The sequence below is a fragment of the Triturus cristatus genome, chromosome 10, assembly GCF_964204655.1.
Source record: "Triturus cristatus chromosome 10, aTriCri1.1, whole genome shotgun sequence".
Classification (NCBI taxonomy): domain Eukaryota; kingdom Metazoa; phylum Chordata; class Amphibia; order Caudata; family Salamandridae; genus Triturus; species Triturus cristatus.
Genome location: NC_140593.1, coordinates 314240146 through 314261822, shown reverse-complemented (window position 1 = coordinate 314261822; position 21677 = coordinate 314240146). Strand labels below are relative to the sequence as shown.

Here is a 21677-nt window from a genome sequence, read left to right as displayed (position 1 = left end):
TACTTGGAGGCCTCTGTTCTTCTCAGTTTGTTTGTATTTTTTGGTGATTTCCTTGTCGGTGTATGTCTGATTGCAGACAAAAGCTGTTCACTCTTCTTTGGGAAATGACAGTTCGTGGGAATCCAAATCGACATCTTGTATAATTTTCCTTTGCATCTGTATTTTAGATGGCAGTATTTCCCACATCTATGTGTTTGAAAGTTCAGAACTTGTTATCTCAGGCCCTTTTTACTACTGTTGTTTGGGATGGTGCATGTCACATACTTTTCTATGAAAGACTGTACAGAATCATCACTGTCTGTTCCAAATTTCGGCGCATATTTTATCCATAACAGCATGTGAATATGAGGGGCACCTCTTGCTTTGTACACCTTACCCCAAATGGAATCAGTTACTTCGCCAAGATGAGGATTTGTTTTGTTGCAGATGAAAGATTGCATGGCTTGGAACCTGTGGTTAAAACATCTACAAACATTAGCATGATCAAATGTACAAAGTTCTCTTGCTGTCTTCACATTGATGTCCTTAATATTTGAGTTCACTTCTCTCAAAATCCAAACAGGTTTTCCCACGCGTACTCAGCACAACTGAGTGTCAAATACCAAGTGGGTGCACCTAAGTTTCTAAACATATATTAGAATTCTCCATGATGAGGATACCAATACTTGTTGTGCCACGTTGACGCGTCATCAAATTAATCAAGTTATATTCTAACTTTTCATACTTTCCATGAACTTTGCCGACAAATTCCTTTGCAGATAGATTTTGAAGATTAACTTCTTTCTTTAGTATGTGGTTTACAGCATATGAAAGTCCAGATAAGTCACTTACAAATAGAAGATCGAAAATGTATGCAACGTACTGACGAAACCTTGGATCCTCTGAATGTAATCTGGTTGACCGGTATTCAGCTGCTGGTATCTGTACGGGACGGTCCTTTTACCACCTGCTCCAGTGGGAAACAGTTGTGGGAAGCAGCGAGCCTCAAAACCTCTCTCACACACTCATGGCAGCTCCTTTTGGTTGTTTCATTTGACAGAGATCAGTAGCATCACCTATGACTTCTCTAGAATGCAGAGGATGGGTGCTGTAGTGTTCATAAATTTCTTCTGATCTAAATCGATCCACTTTTTCAGTCTGTTCACTTAATAGTAATGTTTCATCCTCTGTATATATTATATCTTGAACAACATCAACTTATTTATAATAAATATTATTTTGTACCAGGGATAATGTTGCTTTTTTAAAACTTTATTAACATCCACTTACTCTTGCCAGATTTGTTTGCTATTGGTAGGCACACCCTTCTGATGGATACATCTGCCTGTGGATTCCTTACCTTATGAATATCCCCAGCGCCAGCATTCCTCAGAAACTTTTTTCCTAGCTTTCCACGCCTACAAGGTCATCACAATGCCATGGTTTCGCACGCAGCTCCGCGTGACGTCACTGGAGCGATAAGAGAGTCTGAAGTAGCAGGCGTACATGCATGTTTAAAGGGCTACTTATCTAGATGGCCGAATAGGAAAGCAAGTACTTCTGTACAATTCTAAGTAAGTGTTTCACACCCCCCCCCCCCCCCGACGGTAATACTGCAAGTGCTGTTATGTTTCATATAGGTACCCTAATATAGGCCCGGGTAATATCATACACCTTCACCTACAATACCTCCCTTATACTACACAGGAACGAGCCTTTAGGATTGAACCTTTACCTAGTTCTAGTCCTGGGTGCAGAAGGAGGGTTTCTCCTGAACAATAGCGTCCTACAAACTTCATCAATGGACTCTTACAGTATGAACGAAAATTCATGAGGGTTCTTGGAAACCAGGCTGGGGCTACACCAACTACCCCACCATATCTACGTACAATGTTCATCCCATATGTCATCCTCACATCCAACAATGGCTAATACATTAGACAAGGGACAAAGAAACCCTAGATACTTTTTGTATAAATACAGCACATCTTGCTAGGGTTGGTAGAGGGAACCGAGACTTCCAGGCCGATACCATGACCAGAGACGCTGAGGCTTCTGCATGCAGACGCTCCAGCTGACAGTGGTCTAAACATCCCTCGTGGGGTGTCCAACTTGAGACCAGGACGGGCTCCTACATTCTCTCACTTCAGGTAATGGGGTTCGACTAAATCCTAGAGGGATTCTTGGCTACACACATACTCACATGCTAGGTACACTTGGGTACAGCTACACAGGCATCATAGGAGTACGTGCACTTTTATCCTGCAATTTATATTCATGTATTTATTGATGCTTATTGCAAGATGGTAGAACTGTACTATCCTTTTATATTCACTATACTGCTAATCATATATCTCTGCTACTGTCTAATGGTTGTTGCTGCTCATATATTCTACACAAGAAAAACAACTGTTCAATTAATCCTTATTGAAATGCCCAGACTGTTTATTCTGTGTATCTCTGAGACAAGCTAAGTAAGCACGAGTGACTGAGCATTCCTCAGGGACCATAAGATGGGCTCTAATTACAACTTGCGCTTTGACATGGAGGTTGTTAGACCCAGCGGTTTCTGGCTGGCTGGAACACATCGAAGCCAGGCAGAATCCACCGTCCTAGATGGGAGGAGTATGATACACTGTGGTAGCTTGGCACAGCGGAGTCAGGCTTATCCTCAGGGTCAAAGTGTCAAGTATTGGCACAACCCCCACTCTTGCAACACACTGTGTTCACTGCAAAAAGACTTCAAACCAAAAGTATAAAACACTGCTCTTTGTATTGCACACACATTGAAATCAAAATGACATACACTGTTGGCTATATACGTTATAGTTAAATGCAATTGTTGAACTCTTCCATTAGCAGCAGAACGGCATAAGCACATATGTACTATTCCTAGATGTTCACTTGCCCTGCTATCCCCTCAGCCTTATGAGGAACATAAACCCAGGTGCGTACTCCCCAGAGGTATTCATGATCCAAGCAATCCCTCCCACATCAACAGAGACAGAAACATATATGCAGGCTGTTCAGAGGTATTCCACTTCCCTGCTAACACATTAGCATAAAGCCCGACATTCCCAATATCTCATACCTCTTACAGTTGTAATGTTTAAGAAATCACAGGTTCTGACTATGCCTAATGACCCAGCCCCTCAGCCACTCAAACTACACCAGCCAATGTTGCACATTGTACCCGCTGGCGACACTTTGATTAGATTGTCCATCTAAAGCGGAAGGAAACAGTTACATGTTCTTGTCCATCCAGATTAGGTCCTCAGGCACCCAGCATCACCATCACGAGTGTGGGATCACTGTCCCCCATGTAGGCAAAAGACTGTGACATTGGGATTTGGCACACTTCCAGTTTGGCAAATCGTTTCGCCTCTGGTGGAGGTCTGAGCTTCAGTTTCTCCTGGCAGCCACAAGGCACAACGAGACCCTTCCGATCCAGTCACGATATTCTCAACGACAGAGTACCTTGTGGCATGGGTCTGGGGAGAAGGATCCGGAGACCGCAGACTAAGGCTGTGATATCAGACACTGTCGTCCGCCTGATCTGGGGTCGGAGACAGTCTAGTCTGCCAGCTTGGGTCCAGTGGACTCAGCAAACTTCCCCCTACACCCCTCGAGCACCACACTCTACAGAGTTCAAACTAGCACAGGTTTACGGCTGTAATATGGGTCCTTTAGACTCAACAAACATCCCCCTCACTCCTCGAACTCCTCACGCTACGGCAGCCCCAGGTGGGCCACTGATCATTACAAGCACATTCCCCGGCATAGTATGATTGCTGCACACATCGGGACGGTCCTTGTCCCAATTGATCATCACTTCCACCCATTTCTAAAACACCCTGCGCGGTCCTTATGATCTCATGGAAATGGAGAGATCTGTTCTGTCCCTGGTATCTTGTGGACAGGAAGCCAGCCATCCGGCCCTTGGAGAGTGCTTAGGGACCAGGGCCACAACAGTTGGCAATTAGCTGCAGGCCTGCAACATCCAGGTTAAATCCACCAAGTGGTAGTCCCCTTCCTTAAGCACTACAAGCCCTAGACCCCACACATTTTGGATAATCCAGTTGCAGTCCCTCCTGCCCCAATGGTCCTCTTGTAGATGTCCCAGCATCGAACCAGCGAGGTATGGTTCCAATCCCCTAAAACATCTCTAACTTCTGAGGGCAGAGCCCCAGTAGTTATACCCACAATAGCCTTTGAAGATGAGATCAGTTCAAAAGGCCACCTTTGAAATGTACAGACCCTCTCTAAAATGTTTCCTGTCTGCCGTCCTACCGCAGGGGGCTTGTCAAATTCTTTAGTGGGGCCAAGACCCTGCCCCTTGGAATGCAAGTGCAAATTCCTCCCCCTCTTATCTGTTCCAGGAAGGCCCCTCAGAGTCAGAGGTCTGCAGTTTCCCTTGAGCCCCTAGTTTATGGCTGTCTTATCAGGAATACACAGATGTAGATGTCCACCTAGCAACCAGATGTGTATTGAAGACAGACTGGTAGGCACACAAAGCCATGAGTACCAAAATGCCCACTTTCCCAGAGTTGTATTTCCACATTAGTAATATTGAATCCCCTTGCACCACCGGAGAGGACTTTCCATTACCAACTCATCAATATCAAACACTATACTGCCACCCTTCTGCATGTAGGAAATACAGCTCAATAGCCTTTTCACTGATCCCTCATGTCAATCCAATGCGAGAAACAGGCTCTACCGTACTGAACACACCATCCGGTGCCATCCACTACCAGTGCATGTACCTTACATGCCATACCTCTTTCCGAAACCGCACCCTGCCCCCAGGGAGTACTCCGATATAGCAAAATACCTGCAGACCCTTGACTAGTAGCTTTTTAAATGCCAAGCCGAGTAACAGTAACTTGTACACACAGGCCCCACCAGGGCAAACCTGTGACACGTTTGAGGAGCTGCCTCCGTGTGGGGCACAACTAGTGTTGCAGGCCCACGGACGAGCATTTGAGTTACATGCCCTAGGTATATGTCTTACCCTGAGACAAGGGACTTACAGCTAACTCAAATCTGTCAGTCATGTATACACCAATCACCAGTATGTATATTACCAGTACAGCGCTTTGGCACTGATTTGCAGTGTCAAAAGCGCTCAAAGTGCTAAGTGTAGCACACAGATCCGCGGAAATTCAGGAGGGACAAAAGCAAAAAGTCAGAGGAGAGCACCCTTTTGAACAGACTGGATAAATAGAAGGGATGAAGTTCACTTCACAGACAAAAGCAACAGGTCGTTCCTTAACTTGAAACACTGCTTCATGTTTTATATGTGGTTATCATCTACACACAATAAACACAAAGTCTCTTCTCAGAGCCATCTTATTTCCGAAACACTGCTTCATGTTCCTTTTAAATACCTTTTTTTTTTGTATTTTTTGTTTTCAGATTTGCGAATATGTAAAACAAAAGCAGGGACCACACGCCCTTAATCACCACACTGCAAACGCGCCTCCTAGTGCAGTGGTGTTTGGAGGATGAAGTTCCCTTGGATGCTGAGGGTCCTTGGGGTCCAAGAACTCCTCCTGTGTCCTTCAATAAGTCCCAGACAGCGGGGTTGTTGAAAGGCCTTGGAGGCCACGCCCCCTTTCTCCACCTCTCTGCAAACCCACCTCCTGTCGTACTGCTGGTTAGGGAATGAATTTCAGTTTACTCCTGAGGGCCTCAGGCAACAGTGGACTTCTTCTCCCAAGCAGCAGTGCACCAAGAGACGCGTTTGCAGAGTGGTGGAGAAAGGGAGTGTGGCCTCTGACGACTTCTGAGCAAACCAGCTGAGTGGGTCTTACTGGAGGTAACAGGAGGGCTTGTTGGCCCCCAAGGACGTCCTTGGGGACCGACTAGGGATTGAGATGGTTTTGTGGAGCCTCACCATGTTAGTGAAGTGCTGTGGGGGGAGGTGTTTGTAGGGGGTAGTATTGAGTTGTAGGTAGTAAATTGGAGATGAGCGTAGATAATAAGCTTAAGGATGATATTTTAATGGTGCAAGTGGTATGAGAGAGATTTTGATATTCGTACATTGAAGAAGCTAGTCACACAGTGTTAGGAAGTGATAATGTTGGGAAATGCAGTAATATGATAGAGTAGTGGTGGGTCTAGTAGTGCAGCAGTGTAAAGTGGTAGTTCAGTGATGGGGTAGGACTGTAGTACTGAAGGGTGATAGTATTGTGTTTTGAAAAGACTGGAAAGCTTGTGAAGGGAAGTAGTATGATGCTGTGTGGTGGCAATGTATTTATTGGTGGCGGTTGGTAACTTTGTGCTAAGAGCAGTGCTAGGGTTGGTAGTGTATTGCTGTGGGTAGGTAGTGATATCCAAGGGTCTTAAAGGAGGGGGTGGTTTTTAGATGCACTATTGGTTGTTTGTGCCAAGGTATGGAAATGGCACTGTTGTAGTTCAGTGATAGAATAGTAATTGGATAGTATTAGTAAGTGCAGAACTGTGAAGTTTCAGTTCTGGTGAGGGCTGATATTTAGCTTTGTCCAGTGTGTAAGCAGGGTTGACGAATATAGTTCTTAATCAAATATGACAATAATATAGCCATGCTTTATCATTTTTCCATCAAAAATAGCTTTTAAGGACTTAACCTTGTTGATAATAGCAACGCCTGTATTCCCAACTGTTTTAGAGGAATATTTGGGTATTTTCCATTTCAGGCAATGATCGTTCTTTAAGGAGTTTATGCTCAAGCAGTTTTTGTCAATTCAGCCTTTTATTTTGTTGAAGTCTTGTTTGAATATCATAGACATAGTGATGAAAGCTTACCCTGGTATCTACTATGAGCTCTTACAATTGCGGGGGTATCTATAGACAGCAATGAGGGAAGCCATGAGCCTTTGGAGACCCATGTTCAACTGTTATAGACTCTGCGCTCTCAACCATTGATACTATTTTGGCTTGCTTCTCATAAAGATAGCATGCCAGTCAATAACTAGCTGTTTTAGACATGCTTACAAGGCTCCTGACTCTAATCAGCAGAGAAAAGTGATTCAAATTCTCAAATTGTGCCGCCAGTTCAATGAGACTCAACAGCGGAATGTCTCCCTTATGTAAATTGCAGAAAATGTTAGTTTTGAAGTCCAATTATTATTCATCTTCTTTCTGTCTTTCTCTTCATCCACATATTTTTATCATCTACCCAGTGTCTTTGAAATATAAATATATTTAAATTATCAATATTTGTTAGTTTCTCAATGAAAATGTAATACCCTGAGCGAGGTAGAAAATATGCATTGCTTGATAATCTTCCAAAGAGTGACAATCAAACACCCCAACTAACTGGTTTAAAATGAATATGAAAATGTTATTTGTATCACATCCTCATCGTCATCTATCACCCTTGCATCAGGAATAAAGTTCAATGGCAAATTACATTAATTTGAATCTTATTTTGCTTTTGTTTTGCTAGAGAAATGTCAATACCTGAAGCATATGTGTGCATGCCTTATAATAGTTATAATTTTATGTTAGGATATGACAGCTTTGGAAAATATTCACATTCAGATTGTTTTTTTTATTTTAGGATGTTCTGTTGAAATCTGTGGACTTGAGTCGTGTTGTCAAACTTTTAGAAGATCCGTTGTCTGTAAGTAGACACTACAAATTAATAATTTACTGCATAAATGATTGGTATATATTTTTTTTAACTCTTTTTTTTAACATTGCTCTACAGACCATACTTTACATGAACTTCTTGCATTGGTACCCAGTGAGATTGATACTTTACATCAATACAAATAACAGGCACGAGAGAACAGGAGACTAGAAGAACATATGAAAAGTTGTCCGGGGTAAGCCCACATACCATGATAAATACGTGTAGCCAGTGTCACGGCTCGGGTCACACAGCCCACTGCCACTCCGCCCCACTCCGGCTGTTGCATTTCATTCTCTCAAGCACATCCCTCTGTATCTTCGCCAGGGCGCCCATACTCATTCCCATTTATTAACATACACCCCCTACTCTTATACACTATTTCCTCAGCCCGCTGGCATCAGTAAACATCTCATCCCCACTCTTCCAGTGTCTGGGGCAAAGATTCCCCCCAACCCCTGGCAATGTTTCTCTTAGCGATCCCCGCTGCAAGAGCCAACCAAATACCCACATATCTGGACCAGTCGGAGTCCCCTTTAATCAGTAATAAAAGCCATTTAGCGTCCATTGGAACCGTCACTCCCACCACCCTAGACATAGTATCCGTGACTCTTTGCCAATTCCTGCTGATTTCCGGACATTCCCATAAAATATGTAGGAAGGTTCCCTCCTGCTGGCATCCTCTAACGCACAATGCTATAGGGGCCTTGCCCCAGGTGTACAGGTGTGTACGAGGATAATATGTGCAGTGTAGTATCTTAAGTTGTACCAACCTAAATCTGGATCGAACCGCAATCTATCTTGGGCTCTGTATTGCCTCCTGCCACTCCTTATCATCTATACTTCCCAGGTCTTTAACCCATGCCTCTCTGAGGGTCGTTAGGGGGTCGGGTACATTGTTTATCAATTCATGGTATATCGTGGAGGTCGCCTTCTCAGGGATGGGGTCTAGTAGCAGCCTATCCTCTAGTGGATAATAGTACAGAACAGAAACGCCACTGTGGATGTGGGTGAGGAGTGCATGCGTTAGTCTCAAATGATGGTATCTCTGGGTCTGGTGTAGATTATACTCCCGCTGGAGTTCCTCAAACGTGAAAGGAGTATCCCCTTTCCAGACATCTCCCAAGTACTCAATGCCTACCAATTTCCACCCCTTAAATCCCGTTAGGGCAGTCACTTCGTGTAGTGGATCACCCACCCACAACAGAGTTCGACTAGTCAGTTTCCCTGTCCAGCCAAGTAGTTTATTAGTCTCTCTCCAGCACTGTATCACCACCTTAGTATGTACCGGCCACTCAGGACGTGGGTTTCAGGAGTAGAGAAGAGGCTCGCAGTTTCCTCACGGCATGACTGCCCTGTCTGCTCTATATGCTGGCTCCTCAACGTCTGCATACACCCAGTCATTTATGACCGGGAGCTGCAAGGCCCAGTAGTATAGCCTGACGTCAGGAATCACCAGGCCACCATCGTACACTCCTTTCCGTAACTTGTGAAGCGCAATTCTAGGAGAACCACCCTGCCACAACAAAGTTCTGACCTCCTGCACCATCCGTTTAAAGACTGTCGGGGGACAGGGTACGGGGTGTTTTAGAGAACATGGAGGATACGCGGCTGTGCCATCATTTTAAACAGGGCCGCCCTCCCCATAAGAGGAAGAGTGCGCCAATGGCTGACATCAGTACAAAGTCGGCTTATCTGAGGCCCAAGGTTCTTTTCCAAAATCTCCTTTTGGTCCCGTGTAACATGGATAACTAAATATTTGAATCCCTCCGACAAGACTGGGGCTGGGCACCACATAGGAAACCGGGGGGGGGGGGGGGGGGGGTGTCAGACGATGGAAAGATCACTGACTTGGACCAATTAATGTTGTAGCCCAAGTAGCTACCAAATAGCTCGAAGATGTGGAGCAGTTGCGCCATCGAGTGGTAGGGTTGTGCAAGGCATAAGACTATGTTGTCAGCATAGAGCAAAATTTGCTCCTCCCACCCCCTGGCTCCACTATACCCCATATCATTGTTTTCCTTCTAATCCAATGTGCCAATTGCTCCAGGGCGAGGGTGAACAGTAGCGGGGACAGGGGGAACCCCTGTCTAGTGCCTCTCAGCAATTGAAAGGAGCGTGAGAGTGCCCCATTAACTCGCACTCAAGCTGTGGGTGTCTCATACAACAGCTTTACCCAACCTCAAAAGTTGGGACCACAACCCAACCTCTGGAGCACCATGAGCAAGTACGGCCACTCGATACTGTTAAACGCCATTGACGTGTCCAGCGCCATCAATGCTGTCTATTGGGCTCCGGGATCGCTTGTAATGTGGAGTATACAATATAGTCTCCGAAGATTATTCCGGGTGCTTTTGTAGGGTATAAAGACCGATTGGTCCACATGGACCAATTCCACAATGACTGACACCAGCCTGTCTGCTAGGGCCTTGGCCAGAACCTTGGCTTCCACATTAATAAGAGAAATTGGATGGTACGAACTACTTGATCTGGCGGCTTCCCAGCTTTGTAGATTACCACTATCGTAGCGGCCCGTTGGTCCAAAGGGAGCTGCCCTTTTTCTCGCGCCTCAGTCAACATGTTTCGTAGCTGTGGTATTATGATCGAGGCCTGTCCTATAAATCTCAACTGGGAACCCATTTGGGCCCGACGCTTTCATGGATTTCAGAGAACCCAGGGCACCACCTAGTTCCTCCTCCATGAGGTCAGCTTCTAGTGCTTCACGCACTTCCCCAGACACCATGTTCAGGGTAAAATCTTCTAAGAATTCTCCACAGTCGTTTTCCGACTTCGTGCACACTGGTGCATAAACTCGCTCAAAGTGTGTGGCGTAGGGTTCCGCTATTTCGTTACTTGTAGTTTTCAGTGACCCAGTTATATCACGGACCCCAGTGCTCCCTGTCACGTCTTTCCAGCTACGTTAGGAGCTTCAATGCCTTATCTCCTACATCATACAAGCGTTGTTGCGTCCCTAGAGCATATGCCCTTACCTCGCTATCTGCCAGGGCCCTCAGATCCCACTGCCTCAATGCTAGCCTATGTCGCAGATCAGCACTAGTTGCCACTGCAGTATCTCCTTCCATCTGATGAATGTCTTGCTCCAGCAGCCGAATTTGCATGGATTCCTCTTTCTTCTGGGCCCCTGATCAGCGCCTGTCCCCTCCCCCTCAGCCCAGTCTTATAGGCCTCCCATAAAGAAATGTGTGAATCTACTGACCCCATATTTTCTTTAAAATAGAGCTTTGAGCCCTCTTGGATTTTGTCCCTAAGCGTTGGGTCCCGCAGGTGCCAGGGGTCAATTCTTGGGAATGCAGCTCTATCTAGAAGCGGGCCTTTAATAGTGACACATACTGAGAATGATCTGAAATGCCCCTCGCCGTGTGCTTGGGATTAAAGAATTCTCCCACCCTGTCATTATGTGTAACAAAATCTGCCAGGCCACGCTCTCCTTGCCTGCCCATATGAGAGCCAGACCAGTCTAGTTCCGGGTTCATGACTGCATTCGTATCTAAACCAATCAGGAGAATACCCAGGGGCCGGTCCGTCAGGAACGAGCTGAACTTCGGACAGACCACCGCATGGAGACCCGGGGGTAAATAGCATCAACACAGTACGAGTAGGTGCCCCTTCCATTTACCCGCTGCTGCAACAAAGCAGCCTGCGTCATACGTCCAAGTGCCTGTGATAACTAGGGGTAGCGTGTTGCGTATCAGTATACCGACCCACGAGCCCCTGAACGAGTACCCGGAGTGAGTCACCATTTTGTACCCAAAGCGATCTAGTGCCTTATATTTACTCCCTCTTAAATGTTATTCCTGTATTAATATAATGTCTGGGGAATGCCTCTTGACATGCTGCAGGACTAATGTGCGTTTGATCTTGTTCCCCAGACCATTCACGTTCCAGGACAAAACCTGCATACTAGCTAAATCTCCCATGGCCTCGGGCAGGTTGAATAGTAATTGAATGTTCCCTCGCCACTCTGGTTTCCTTCATGTTAGTCACCTGTATGTGCTGGATATACTAGTCTTGAGCGTTCCCCCCATCCCCCCAAACAAATCAAACAGTGTACCCAACTCCCCCTCCCTGCAACCCTGCTGGGTGAGCCCCCAACCTCCCAGCTCCCAAACGTGCGGAGTGCCTGTCATCCAAACTGTGTAAAAATTAACATTTGTGAGGAGCCGTGAGCCAGCCTCCAGCATGAAGTACAATTTGTCTGCTAATGAATAGTATCAAGCCCATACAATGTAACACAGTAGCTTTCATACTTATTGGAACACATCAGTGGCCTGTCTGTTGATTTAGAAAAAAGAAAGGGAGGGGGGGCTTTCATTATGGAAGTCCGTTTAACATCACATGTCCATGTTCAGGTGAGCCCCCTCTTCCATAGCCCCCAACCCCAGATTGCACCCCTAAGTGTTTATATCGAGGAAAAGTTCAGTTCCAGTGACTAAGGGAGCGCCCCGCAGTTCACTTATCTGTCCGCTATTGTTGCGCTTGGCCACTGGATGTCCGCTTCGCCTCTTGCTCCTTTACAGTGCAGTCACTCTCTGCCATCGTTCGATTTCTTCCACCTTTGCGATTAACAGTACGCCAGCACTCCAGCCAGTCACTTGCTTCTGCTGGTGATGTCTTCCCCTCGTCTATGATCTTGAGTTTAGCCGGGAAGAGCATCATATATTTCAAGTTTTGTTCACAAAGGGCTCTTTTAACGGCATCAAACATTCACCTCTGGCGCTGGACATGGAGCGTAAAGTCCGGGAAAAAGCGGATGGTGGCATTCTCGTGCCGGAGGTCACTGTGCATACGTGGCGCTTGTAGGATCGCATCCCTGTCCCTGAAATTCAAGATGCGGGCAATAATTGCGCGCGGGGCCGCTCCAGGGCGAGGCCTACCCCTCAGAGCCCTGTGCTAGCATGTATTGCGTTTGGGCTTCAGGTGATTTAAAATCAGATTTTCCAGGAACAAGTCCATGGACGGTCCCTCGATTCCCTCCGGCACTCCCACGACGCAAATATTATTGCACCGGGTCCTCAGTTTCTGGTCTTCAAGCTGGGCGTAGATGTCAGATTGATTCTTTGTGAGCATGGCAACCTGGTCTTCACAACGTTTAATTTTAGACTGTAAGCCCACAATTCCTGCCTCTGCCGTGGATACCTTTTCAGAAATTTTCCCAAGATCTGCTCGCAAGAGGTTCACCTCCTATGTGACGGAGTCTAGCTTCGGCTCCAGGGTCCCCTTCAGTTCCCTGATCGCCTTCATGATGTCCTTCAAGGATGGGTCAGGGGTCTGATCCTCTGGGTCCTCTTGTGGACCCCTTCCTGTCGAACCATCGTCGCGACCCATGGCCACCGTATATTTGTAACTGTGATTGGCCTGTCCAGGCCCCAGATCTCTGTTTCGGCCCATGTCCGCTGGTCACCAGCAGTAGTCCCAAGTGATTGGAGGTGTTCTCATATTAGCTGGCACACCTGGGCGTGCCAGGAGTGTAGCGCACTCACTCCTGCGTCACTTTAAGGCCCCAGGTCCCTCTTCTCACGTAGATTTTAATAACAGATTGATTCTCCCGGTGGTATCAATACACTGCCCACCACAGTGACAACTCTGGACTACAGCCCCCACCACTGGCTGCTATCATGCAGGCGCAGCAGGCCGGTGTCTACTTCTCCATATATCAGACAGTCCCTGCTGCAAAGGTCTGGGAGACACTGCCAGTGCACCGGTCAGGTGGGGAAGGGGAGCGCACATCTTATATTCCAGCCAGTCCGCTGATATTGTCTCCACTCATGGCCAAAGCAGGAGTCACAGTTTGGCCCCAATCACACCCTGAAGCGGAGCGCCCCCGTCAGCTCGCTTCACTCCTCCTCTCCCCTCAGCTGCTCGCAGTGTGGATGCACTCGGAATCGGGGGTCTCTGCGGTGCGCGGAGGCCCAGCCTCACCAGTCTCAACAGGGGACGTTGATGTTTATTCTGCTGTGCTTAATGGGAGAGTCAGGGAGTGAAAAGAGGAAGCGCGGACTCACAGGCGGCGCGGCCTGAACAGGGATCAAAGCGGGACCCCTGATGACACAGACCTGCTGGTGCTCTGCACCACGAGTCCGCGGTCAACTCCCTACAAGCTCCAGGCCGCTCGCACTGCAACCCAGCCACCATCCGGTGGCAGTAGCAAAGTCCCGAATGGCTGCTCCCTGCACTCCTGTCCCTCACCGCAACGGCTCTGCTGGAACGACGAAGCCGCGTCACTTTCCAGATTTCTGGGGCGGTGCCATCTTGCCGCCGCGGGCTGCTATCTCTGTCTTCCCTCGCTCGCTTTCCAACCCTCGGTCCCGGGGTTTCGAGACACCGCTAGGTAGCCACTGTTTCTCCGCTCGGTCTCCCACTCATTGGAGCATTCAGGGCATAGGATATTGCTGGATTTTATGGGCTTGGACGCTGTCGGCTACCGCAGCGTACTTAGATGGTAGCCATCTTCATCGGCTGCTATCCACGCCCCCAGATTGGTGTAGATTTTGATTCACAGAGAACAAATCTCTCGCAAAAATCTAAAACATAGCCAGTTCTCCTCTCCTTTCCAATGCTTATCAGTAGAAAGGAAATTGGACAGGTCAAATGTCTCCATCATTAACATTACTTACCATACTTTTGAAGACAACCTTACCTTTGAAGATCAACTTATAGAGTTCATTACTGACAAAGTGTTCTACTTTGATCATAATGCATTCCTTGGGGATTTCAACTTGCATTACAGAGATGGGAATTGCCAAGCAGTGTTGAGTATCTGCATTCTTATCAGATAATAATTTTGCTTAACTCTTACTCACACACACACACACACGCACACACACGCACACACACACACACACACACAAGGTTCTATGCTAGACCTCATAGTTATATGGAAAGGAATGATCAGATTTCAACGTTATGCCTTTCAACATATCTTCACCAAAGTTCAGCAAACGTGGGCAAACTAGAAAACCTAAACTTTGAGTCAGAGACATCAAAAACTTCAACCTCAATTTCCTTGAACAAGCAGTCCACAGAACACCTTAAATAATCCCCACTAAAAAGATATTAAAATGCTTACTATACAGGTGTAAAGACTCAATGCCCCAGCATCGTGGACTCTGTTGCAGCCTTAAAGTAAAGAGCAAAAGATCAGCCCAGTGATTCTCAAAAGAATAAAATGACTAATGGAAAAGAGGAGCAGATTGACTATGAAAACAGAACCCTTCTGCCCTTAATTTCGAAATTCTTAAAAGGAGAATGTAAAGTTCTAAAAATCATATATGCCACACCAAAGCAGCCTTAAACAGAAGAAGAGTCAAGCAAAACAATAATCACCCTGAAAACCTTTTAACTCTGTAAAACAACTGTTGGTACCCTCCAATAAACTGAATCTCAACAACCTATTGAAGATATGCAAAGAATTTATCTACAAACTGCTTTGAGGAAAATGTGAAAAAGACTGGACTCTCATTGTAAAACCTACCATTAGAAGAAGACTGTCCTACACTAGTGCAGAAAAGATCCTCCACCTGGTATGACTTTAAAGCTGTCTGAAATAGAAATCATGCAGGTCATCATGAAAAACAAACGATATTCTCACTTTACAGTACCATTAATCCAACAATCATAAAGGAAATCAGGTGTTATTTAACTCAGTTCTGGACCAACCTTATCAACATTTCCCTCTGATGAGGAATAATCCCAGATTGCCTCAAAAAGGGACATTTCACTTCTCTTACAAGAAATCTGATGTATACACTGAAGATCTGAACAATTTCTGACCAGTCAAAAATCTGTAGTTTCTGGAAAATTCTGGAAAGGTGTATGGAGACATAGCTAAAACAATTTCTCTTTGACCATAGCCTGCTGGATGGTCTCCAGTCTATCATCTGAAAAGGCTGCATCATGGAATCAGCCATACTGAAAATCATTGATGATGCTCTGACAATTCTGTACACCGCAGATGCATGAATCATGATCCTACTTGACCTATCTGATGAATTCGACTCAGTAAACCATCTGTTATTTCTCAGGATACGCAAGAATGGAATGGGCATTGGTGGTAATGTTCTCAGTTGGCTCACCTCATATCTACACACCAAAGTCCAAAGATTAAAATTGACAAGGTTCTTTTCAATCCCACAAGACTAGACTGAGAGGTTCCTCAACCCTCCATATTATCACCAGCACTCTTCAACTTGTATCCATACAACAATAGCTCAACAACATGTCCATTGAAGATCACAGGTCAGTGATAGTTCAAAATAAAAAATCACTTGGCTTTAGTCCGGACAAATTCCTCAACTGACAAAAATATCTGGTAAGCTGCAAAGGCTTATCAGAGTCTGATAAACACACCAGAGCTGTGCCCCTGGTGAATTAGAACATGCAGTGCTAAAATCGATACATTTCTACACTTTGTAGACTCAAGTGAACGGAAGTAGGTACATGTGAAAGACTGAAACCTACAAATGGCAATTAATAAGCAGGAGGCCAGGGTCTTCTTTCAGAAATAATGTGAGAAGATATTGAAATGATAGACACTTCTAACTGCAGGTTCTACACCTTGTGAATACACCCAGGCGCCACAGCTCTGCATCAACTTCACCCCCCTCAGAAGTGATGCCGCAGCCAAATATACACACCACTTCTGTGCGCTGATGTCCATTCCTTTCTTTCAGCTCCTTTGGACACGGATCCAGTGCTCGCTCCCTCAATTTTTTCTCATCTTGTTGACAAGTTGTTTTCTCAAAGATTTCTCTCAGTATGGAAGGAAATATGTCCCCTTTGAAGACTACAGGCTTTAAAACTAGTAGGGACTGTCACAGATGTATTTAACAGATCCCCACTTGGTATGCCTCTAGTGCCTAGGTTCTTTGCAGTACTCCAAGTCTTGGGAGGTACTGTGCACTGGTGAATCCCAAGACAATCCAGTCATGCGAAGCCATGCTGTACGTCCCCAAACATAATTTGAAGGTGCATAGGAGCCAGTCCCGATCAAAGTTGAGGATACAGACCCATTCCCATTCTCGAAGCTGTACCTGCAAAAGATCACACTCCAAATCATCAAGTAAGTTCAATTGAAAAAATAAATATAGGAAGTTAAAGCATGACTCTCCCTCTTCCTGCCTTTCTTGTCAGGAGAAATTGTGTAAACATCAAGGTACCTCCTGATCTCCATCCCCTACCGAGGAACCAATTCCACAGATTAACCCAATGCAGCCCAAATTTCCATGTTCATTGGCAATGTCACCATAGGCTGAGAACTTATTGTGCATCTTTGGCACCCTTCAGACAGGCTCAATTTGGTGGATCCATCGTTGACGCTGTTTGCTCCTCTTGACTCTGCTGTATGGTCTGCCACAATTTCAGGTCCGATTTCTACCCTGACTTCCTTTCTGCCACCACAATCTTTGCCGGTATCTTATGCATCGACTGTGACAACAATGCTGCCTCTGCCAGAGGAGGAAGCCATATTCTTATCAGACTCGGAAGCAAACCCGATACAAACTTGATCAAAGTTGTGCACTCCACAACCTTTGGCGCAGCCACTCCAAACTTATACTGGCTCCAATAGAACTCTACCTTCACGTAGAATGCTCCGTATTTTTGTTTGCTTTAGATTCAGAACACAGTCAAAAACATAGTCAACATGGTGATGGAGATGATGGGAATAATGCATGGTGCTTCCCTTTATTATGATGAGGAAGATCTTTTCATGAACCTTTAGGATGACAGTCGGTTAGACACTTCGCCGGACGCTGGATTAAACTCTGCCACTGACCCGTCCACAGAGGAATCAGCTTATTTTGCTGTGTAAATCAGATGGGTTCCTGAAGTTATACACCTGCAACTTTCGTCTGTTTAATTAAAGACTAATGTCCCGACGGAAGTCCGGCAACATAGGCAGACTTCCACAGAGCCATTTCTTCCTTTTAATGAAGCCCTAACAGACACACTAATGGGTACTTGGGCCAATCCTGGCTCTTGCCTGCTAGGCAACAGACACGTCACAAGATACAGAACTGCCCTTAGTGATCCTTTCTCTCTGATGCAACACCCAATGCGTGAAAGATTGGTGGTCCATGCATTCACAAGTAGACTTAACCTTAATTCATCCCCTACTATACTTTGCAATCGGAAATCGAAATGTAGGGATGCCCTGGGGAAGAGGATGTTCTCCTCAGCCAGTCTCACCCTTCGTTCAGTAAATGTCATTTGCCTCCTGGGATGATGCTTGTAAGAAATTGGAGTAGTAGTTGAGGAGAGTGAGAACTAACCTCAAATTATAATCACAATCTCTGTGAACCTCTGAATTTACTGAACACATAATACATGAATACATAAAAGAATTTATGTATTACTCAAACAGTAATAAAGTGAAATCACAATACAAAGAAAATCCCAAACCCATTTTGAAAAATAGAGAAACTTACAGAGTATAGAGAAACTTTAAATAAATAAAATGACATCAAAACAAATAACATCCAAAAGTAAAATCTGAGATATGAATTTTAAAACTTTGAATTAAAAATTGCACAAAAAAACACAAAAGCATCAAACGTGGTTATTTGGTCGAGCTAGAATGGGTCAAAGTCAAAAGCTATGTATGACTGCAGTGGATTGTGGTTTGGATACTGGGGCTAGGTTTGTCCTGGTGGAAAGTTTACTCTCAGACTTAGAAACTTTTCTAGAGGAAAAGTGGACGTCCTAACTCAGAAAGGCTTTGACGTCTATGGAATGTTGCTTGCCATCAGCCCCGATGAGCCCTCTGGGTTTGGACTCGGATACTTTTCCGCAAGTCAGATTTCCTTCAGTGAGGCAAACCATCAAGCTAAGACCGACTGGCGATTCGATGTCGATGGCTGCAGCTTTGACAGCGATCCAGGTCTCCATCGGTTCCCCAGATAGAAAACTGGCAAAAGTCTCACTTCCTGCCGTTTTGGAGTACACCAGCTAAGGAACCAGGACCTGGGAGGCCCTACTTGGGGGTTAGTATTCACACCAACAGAGGCCAGAAGCAGAGTCCAAGGCAGGTCCATTTGGAACCGATCACCTGGGCAGTTGCAAGGAGAGAGGCATCTGGAAGCTTGTTGTGTCCCTGACTTCTGGGTCCTGGGTTCAAATCAAGCATGCCCAGTCTTCCTTCAGGTTTCAGACCAAACAGAAGTCCTTCTTCTGATCTTCACAGGTTTAGGAGGAGAGGTCTGTGGTGTCCAGGTTTATTCCCAGTGCCAACCTGTGGGTAAAGGGCAAGCCTTTGTCCCCCCGTTAACCAGTTCTGATCAGCTCCTCTAGTCCCACTTAGTTTGGTGACAGCCTGACTAGTGCGACAAAGGGGAGGCGGGGCCAGGTATGAACTTCATCTTCCGGTGATAAGGTAGGCAACATTTGAAGCTCAGGAAGGGACTCGGCACAGCCCCCAGGCCACCCTGTCAAGTAAGGGGTCCCCCACTCCAAGAGCCCTTTGTCCACTGTTTGGAAGCAGTCCACATCGCTTCACCGGGGAGCCATCAGCAGTTAGGTAACAGCTGGACACTGGCACAAAAGCCTTTTGTTTTCTGACAGGAAAATGACAGCTTTCTAAAAGTGTAATTGACAAAATAGTAATATAAAATCTGACTTGATCATTTAGTTGGATTTCAAATTACCATTAAAGCGAGTCCTTGAACCAATTTTCTAGCTACTCCCAAGCTGAATTTAGTACTTATTAAATGTAATTGTGCAAATCAATGTTAGCCTATAGGAGAGCCAGCCTTGTCACAATGAAAAACGGCTTTGGAGGGTTTTCACTGCCAGGACTTGTAAAACATTAAATATATATGTCCTACTTTTTAAATACCATGCATCCTGCCCTATAGGCATACAGTGCCTACCTAAGACGTGATTTATACATATTAAAAAGGAAAGTTTAGGCCTGGTAAAAGGTGAATTTAAACTGCACACAGGCTACACATGAAGGCCTGCAGACATGTTTACAGTGCTACTTCAGTAGGTGCCACAATTAGTGTTGCAGCTCACTAATAGCATTTAATTTACAGGCCATAGGTTCATGGGGTATCTTATATTAGGGAATCACAAGTAAATTAAATATGCCAGTTAGAAGTAATTCCAAAAGGTTTAGAGAGGCAAGCGCAAGCACTTTAACGCTGGTAAGCAGGAGTATATTGTGAAGAGTCTTGTGGCTACCAAAAACGTTTTCAGCAACAAAAGGCAAACAACGTTGGGGTGAACCTGCTGAAAGGGCAAATTTCCAACAACACTCTTCGGCATTGTGAGATACGGTCAGTGAGCTCTTGGCAATATTTCCCAAAGAACCCCATGCTGTCTTTGTGCAGATTATCTAAGACTGTCAAGATTCAGCTACGTACATCATCCACTCTTGGCTGGATACCACTGACTGCTTATGCAGGACTGTCGGTACCAGTGTAGTGCTTCTTTGCCACTCACGTTGGGGATCCACTTGCTTCTCGAAGTGACATTCAGGAATCTCTGATGAACATGCCAGTTGATGGAACCTGTCTCTTCGGAGATAAGCCCTGGAGTGATTCAAGGAAAGCTGGGCCATTGCATGCTATCTCTGCCTTTTTGCACCCGTTTAACAGTATCCCTAATAGATTTGGTGCAAAGACATTGCCAAAGGCCACTTCTACAGCAGCAGACCACCCAGTCCTTTTGAGGCCAGTTCAAGGATCTGGCCACAAGGCTCATGCCCCCAGGGGCAATGCACTGTTCAATCCCTTGTCCTCAGCACTACCACTTCAAAATCATTTTAGTTTGCCCTCGGTAGCACATGCTCTTCCTGTTGAAGGCATGATAAGATTACCTCCAAAGGTGGTAGAGTATCATATGTGGCAAGAGTGTGCTTCAAATGGTACAGAAAGGTTAATCACAATAATTCCTTTCAGACCTGCCACAGATTCCACTTATATCAAAGCAGCTGTCAGAATATAATTTGCCAATTTTGGACAAAGGAGTCACAAAGAGTATCCCGGCATTGGAACTAGGGACTGGATGTTACTCCTATTATTTTCTGGTGCTGAAGAAGGACTGAGGCCTCCATCCTATTTCAGACCTTCGCCCTCTCAATTTCGTCCCGAAGAAAGTCCATATTCAACATGCTCAGCTTGGCCCTGGATCCAGGGGACTGGATGGTCTATCTGCTCTGGTTCCAGAACACCGGATGGTGGGGTGGACCTTCAGAGTGCCTATTTTCCACATTCCTGTCCTACAGTTCCACAGGTGTTACCTGCTGTTTAAGGTAGCCCGGAGCATTTTCAGTTTCTGTGCTCACCTTTGGCCTTACCAGTGCCTCTCAGGTGTTCACAAAAGTGTTAGCGGTGGTTGCAGCACTTCGTTGGAGATTGGGGACACCAGTCTTCCCCTACTTTGATGACTGGTTGTTGAAAGCAGATTCCCCACAGTCACTTATAACAACGAACCACTTGACAACTTTGGGGTTCTCAATCAACTAACTTGTTCGCAATGCCTTTTGTTCATCTGTGCTGTTCTGGATACGGTTGAATTTTGAACCTTACCTCCAGATCAACGAGACAAGGATATTTGACCTATAAACCTGATGTTTTTGTCTCAGTCCTGAGTCTCAGTGAGAGTGGCTCTGAGACTTCTTGCCCTCCTGCATCCTTCTAGTTACTGTGCCAGATGGCAAATGTTAGCTATGCATTAGGATCCGACATCTTAATAGGCTCAGCACCTAGGGAACCTGACAGGTTCCATCCAGGTGTCGAAGGAGACTTCAGTAGATCTGCAGTGGTTGGTGCTCGACCACAATTAGACCGGCTGTTGAACCCTCTCCCACCCAGAGCTGATGGTGGTGCCAGATGTACCACTTTTTATTTGGGACGGTCATCTGTGAAAGGTTGGGATTGGAGGAATCTCTGCTGTGGTGAAGACCCACAGCCACATCAATTTGTTGAAGTTGCGGGACATTCACATGGCATTCCTACCGTCCATCAAATGGAGGCTGGTCAAGCTGCTTACAGACAACATCACTGTCATGTGGTACAGCAACAAACTGGGTGAGGTGGGATCCTGGACCCTGTGCCCGCAA

At 45.7% G+C, this 21677-nt stretch overlaps 1 protein-coding gene across 1 annotated transcript in view; it reads left to right on the top strand.

Moving 5' to 3' along the window:
• Positions 1-21677, top strand: part of CFAP69 (cilia and flagella associated protein 69) — a 630939-nt gene that overhangs the window by 119688 nt on the left and 489574 nt on the right. The window contains exon 2 of the mRNA XM_085631353.1: positions 7526-7588. Within this exon, the coding sequence (XP_085487479.1) occupies positions 7526-7588 (63 nt within the window). The remainder of the gene's footprint in view (positions 1-7525; positions 7589-21677) is intronic.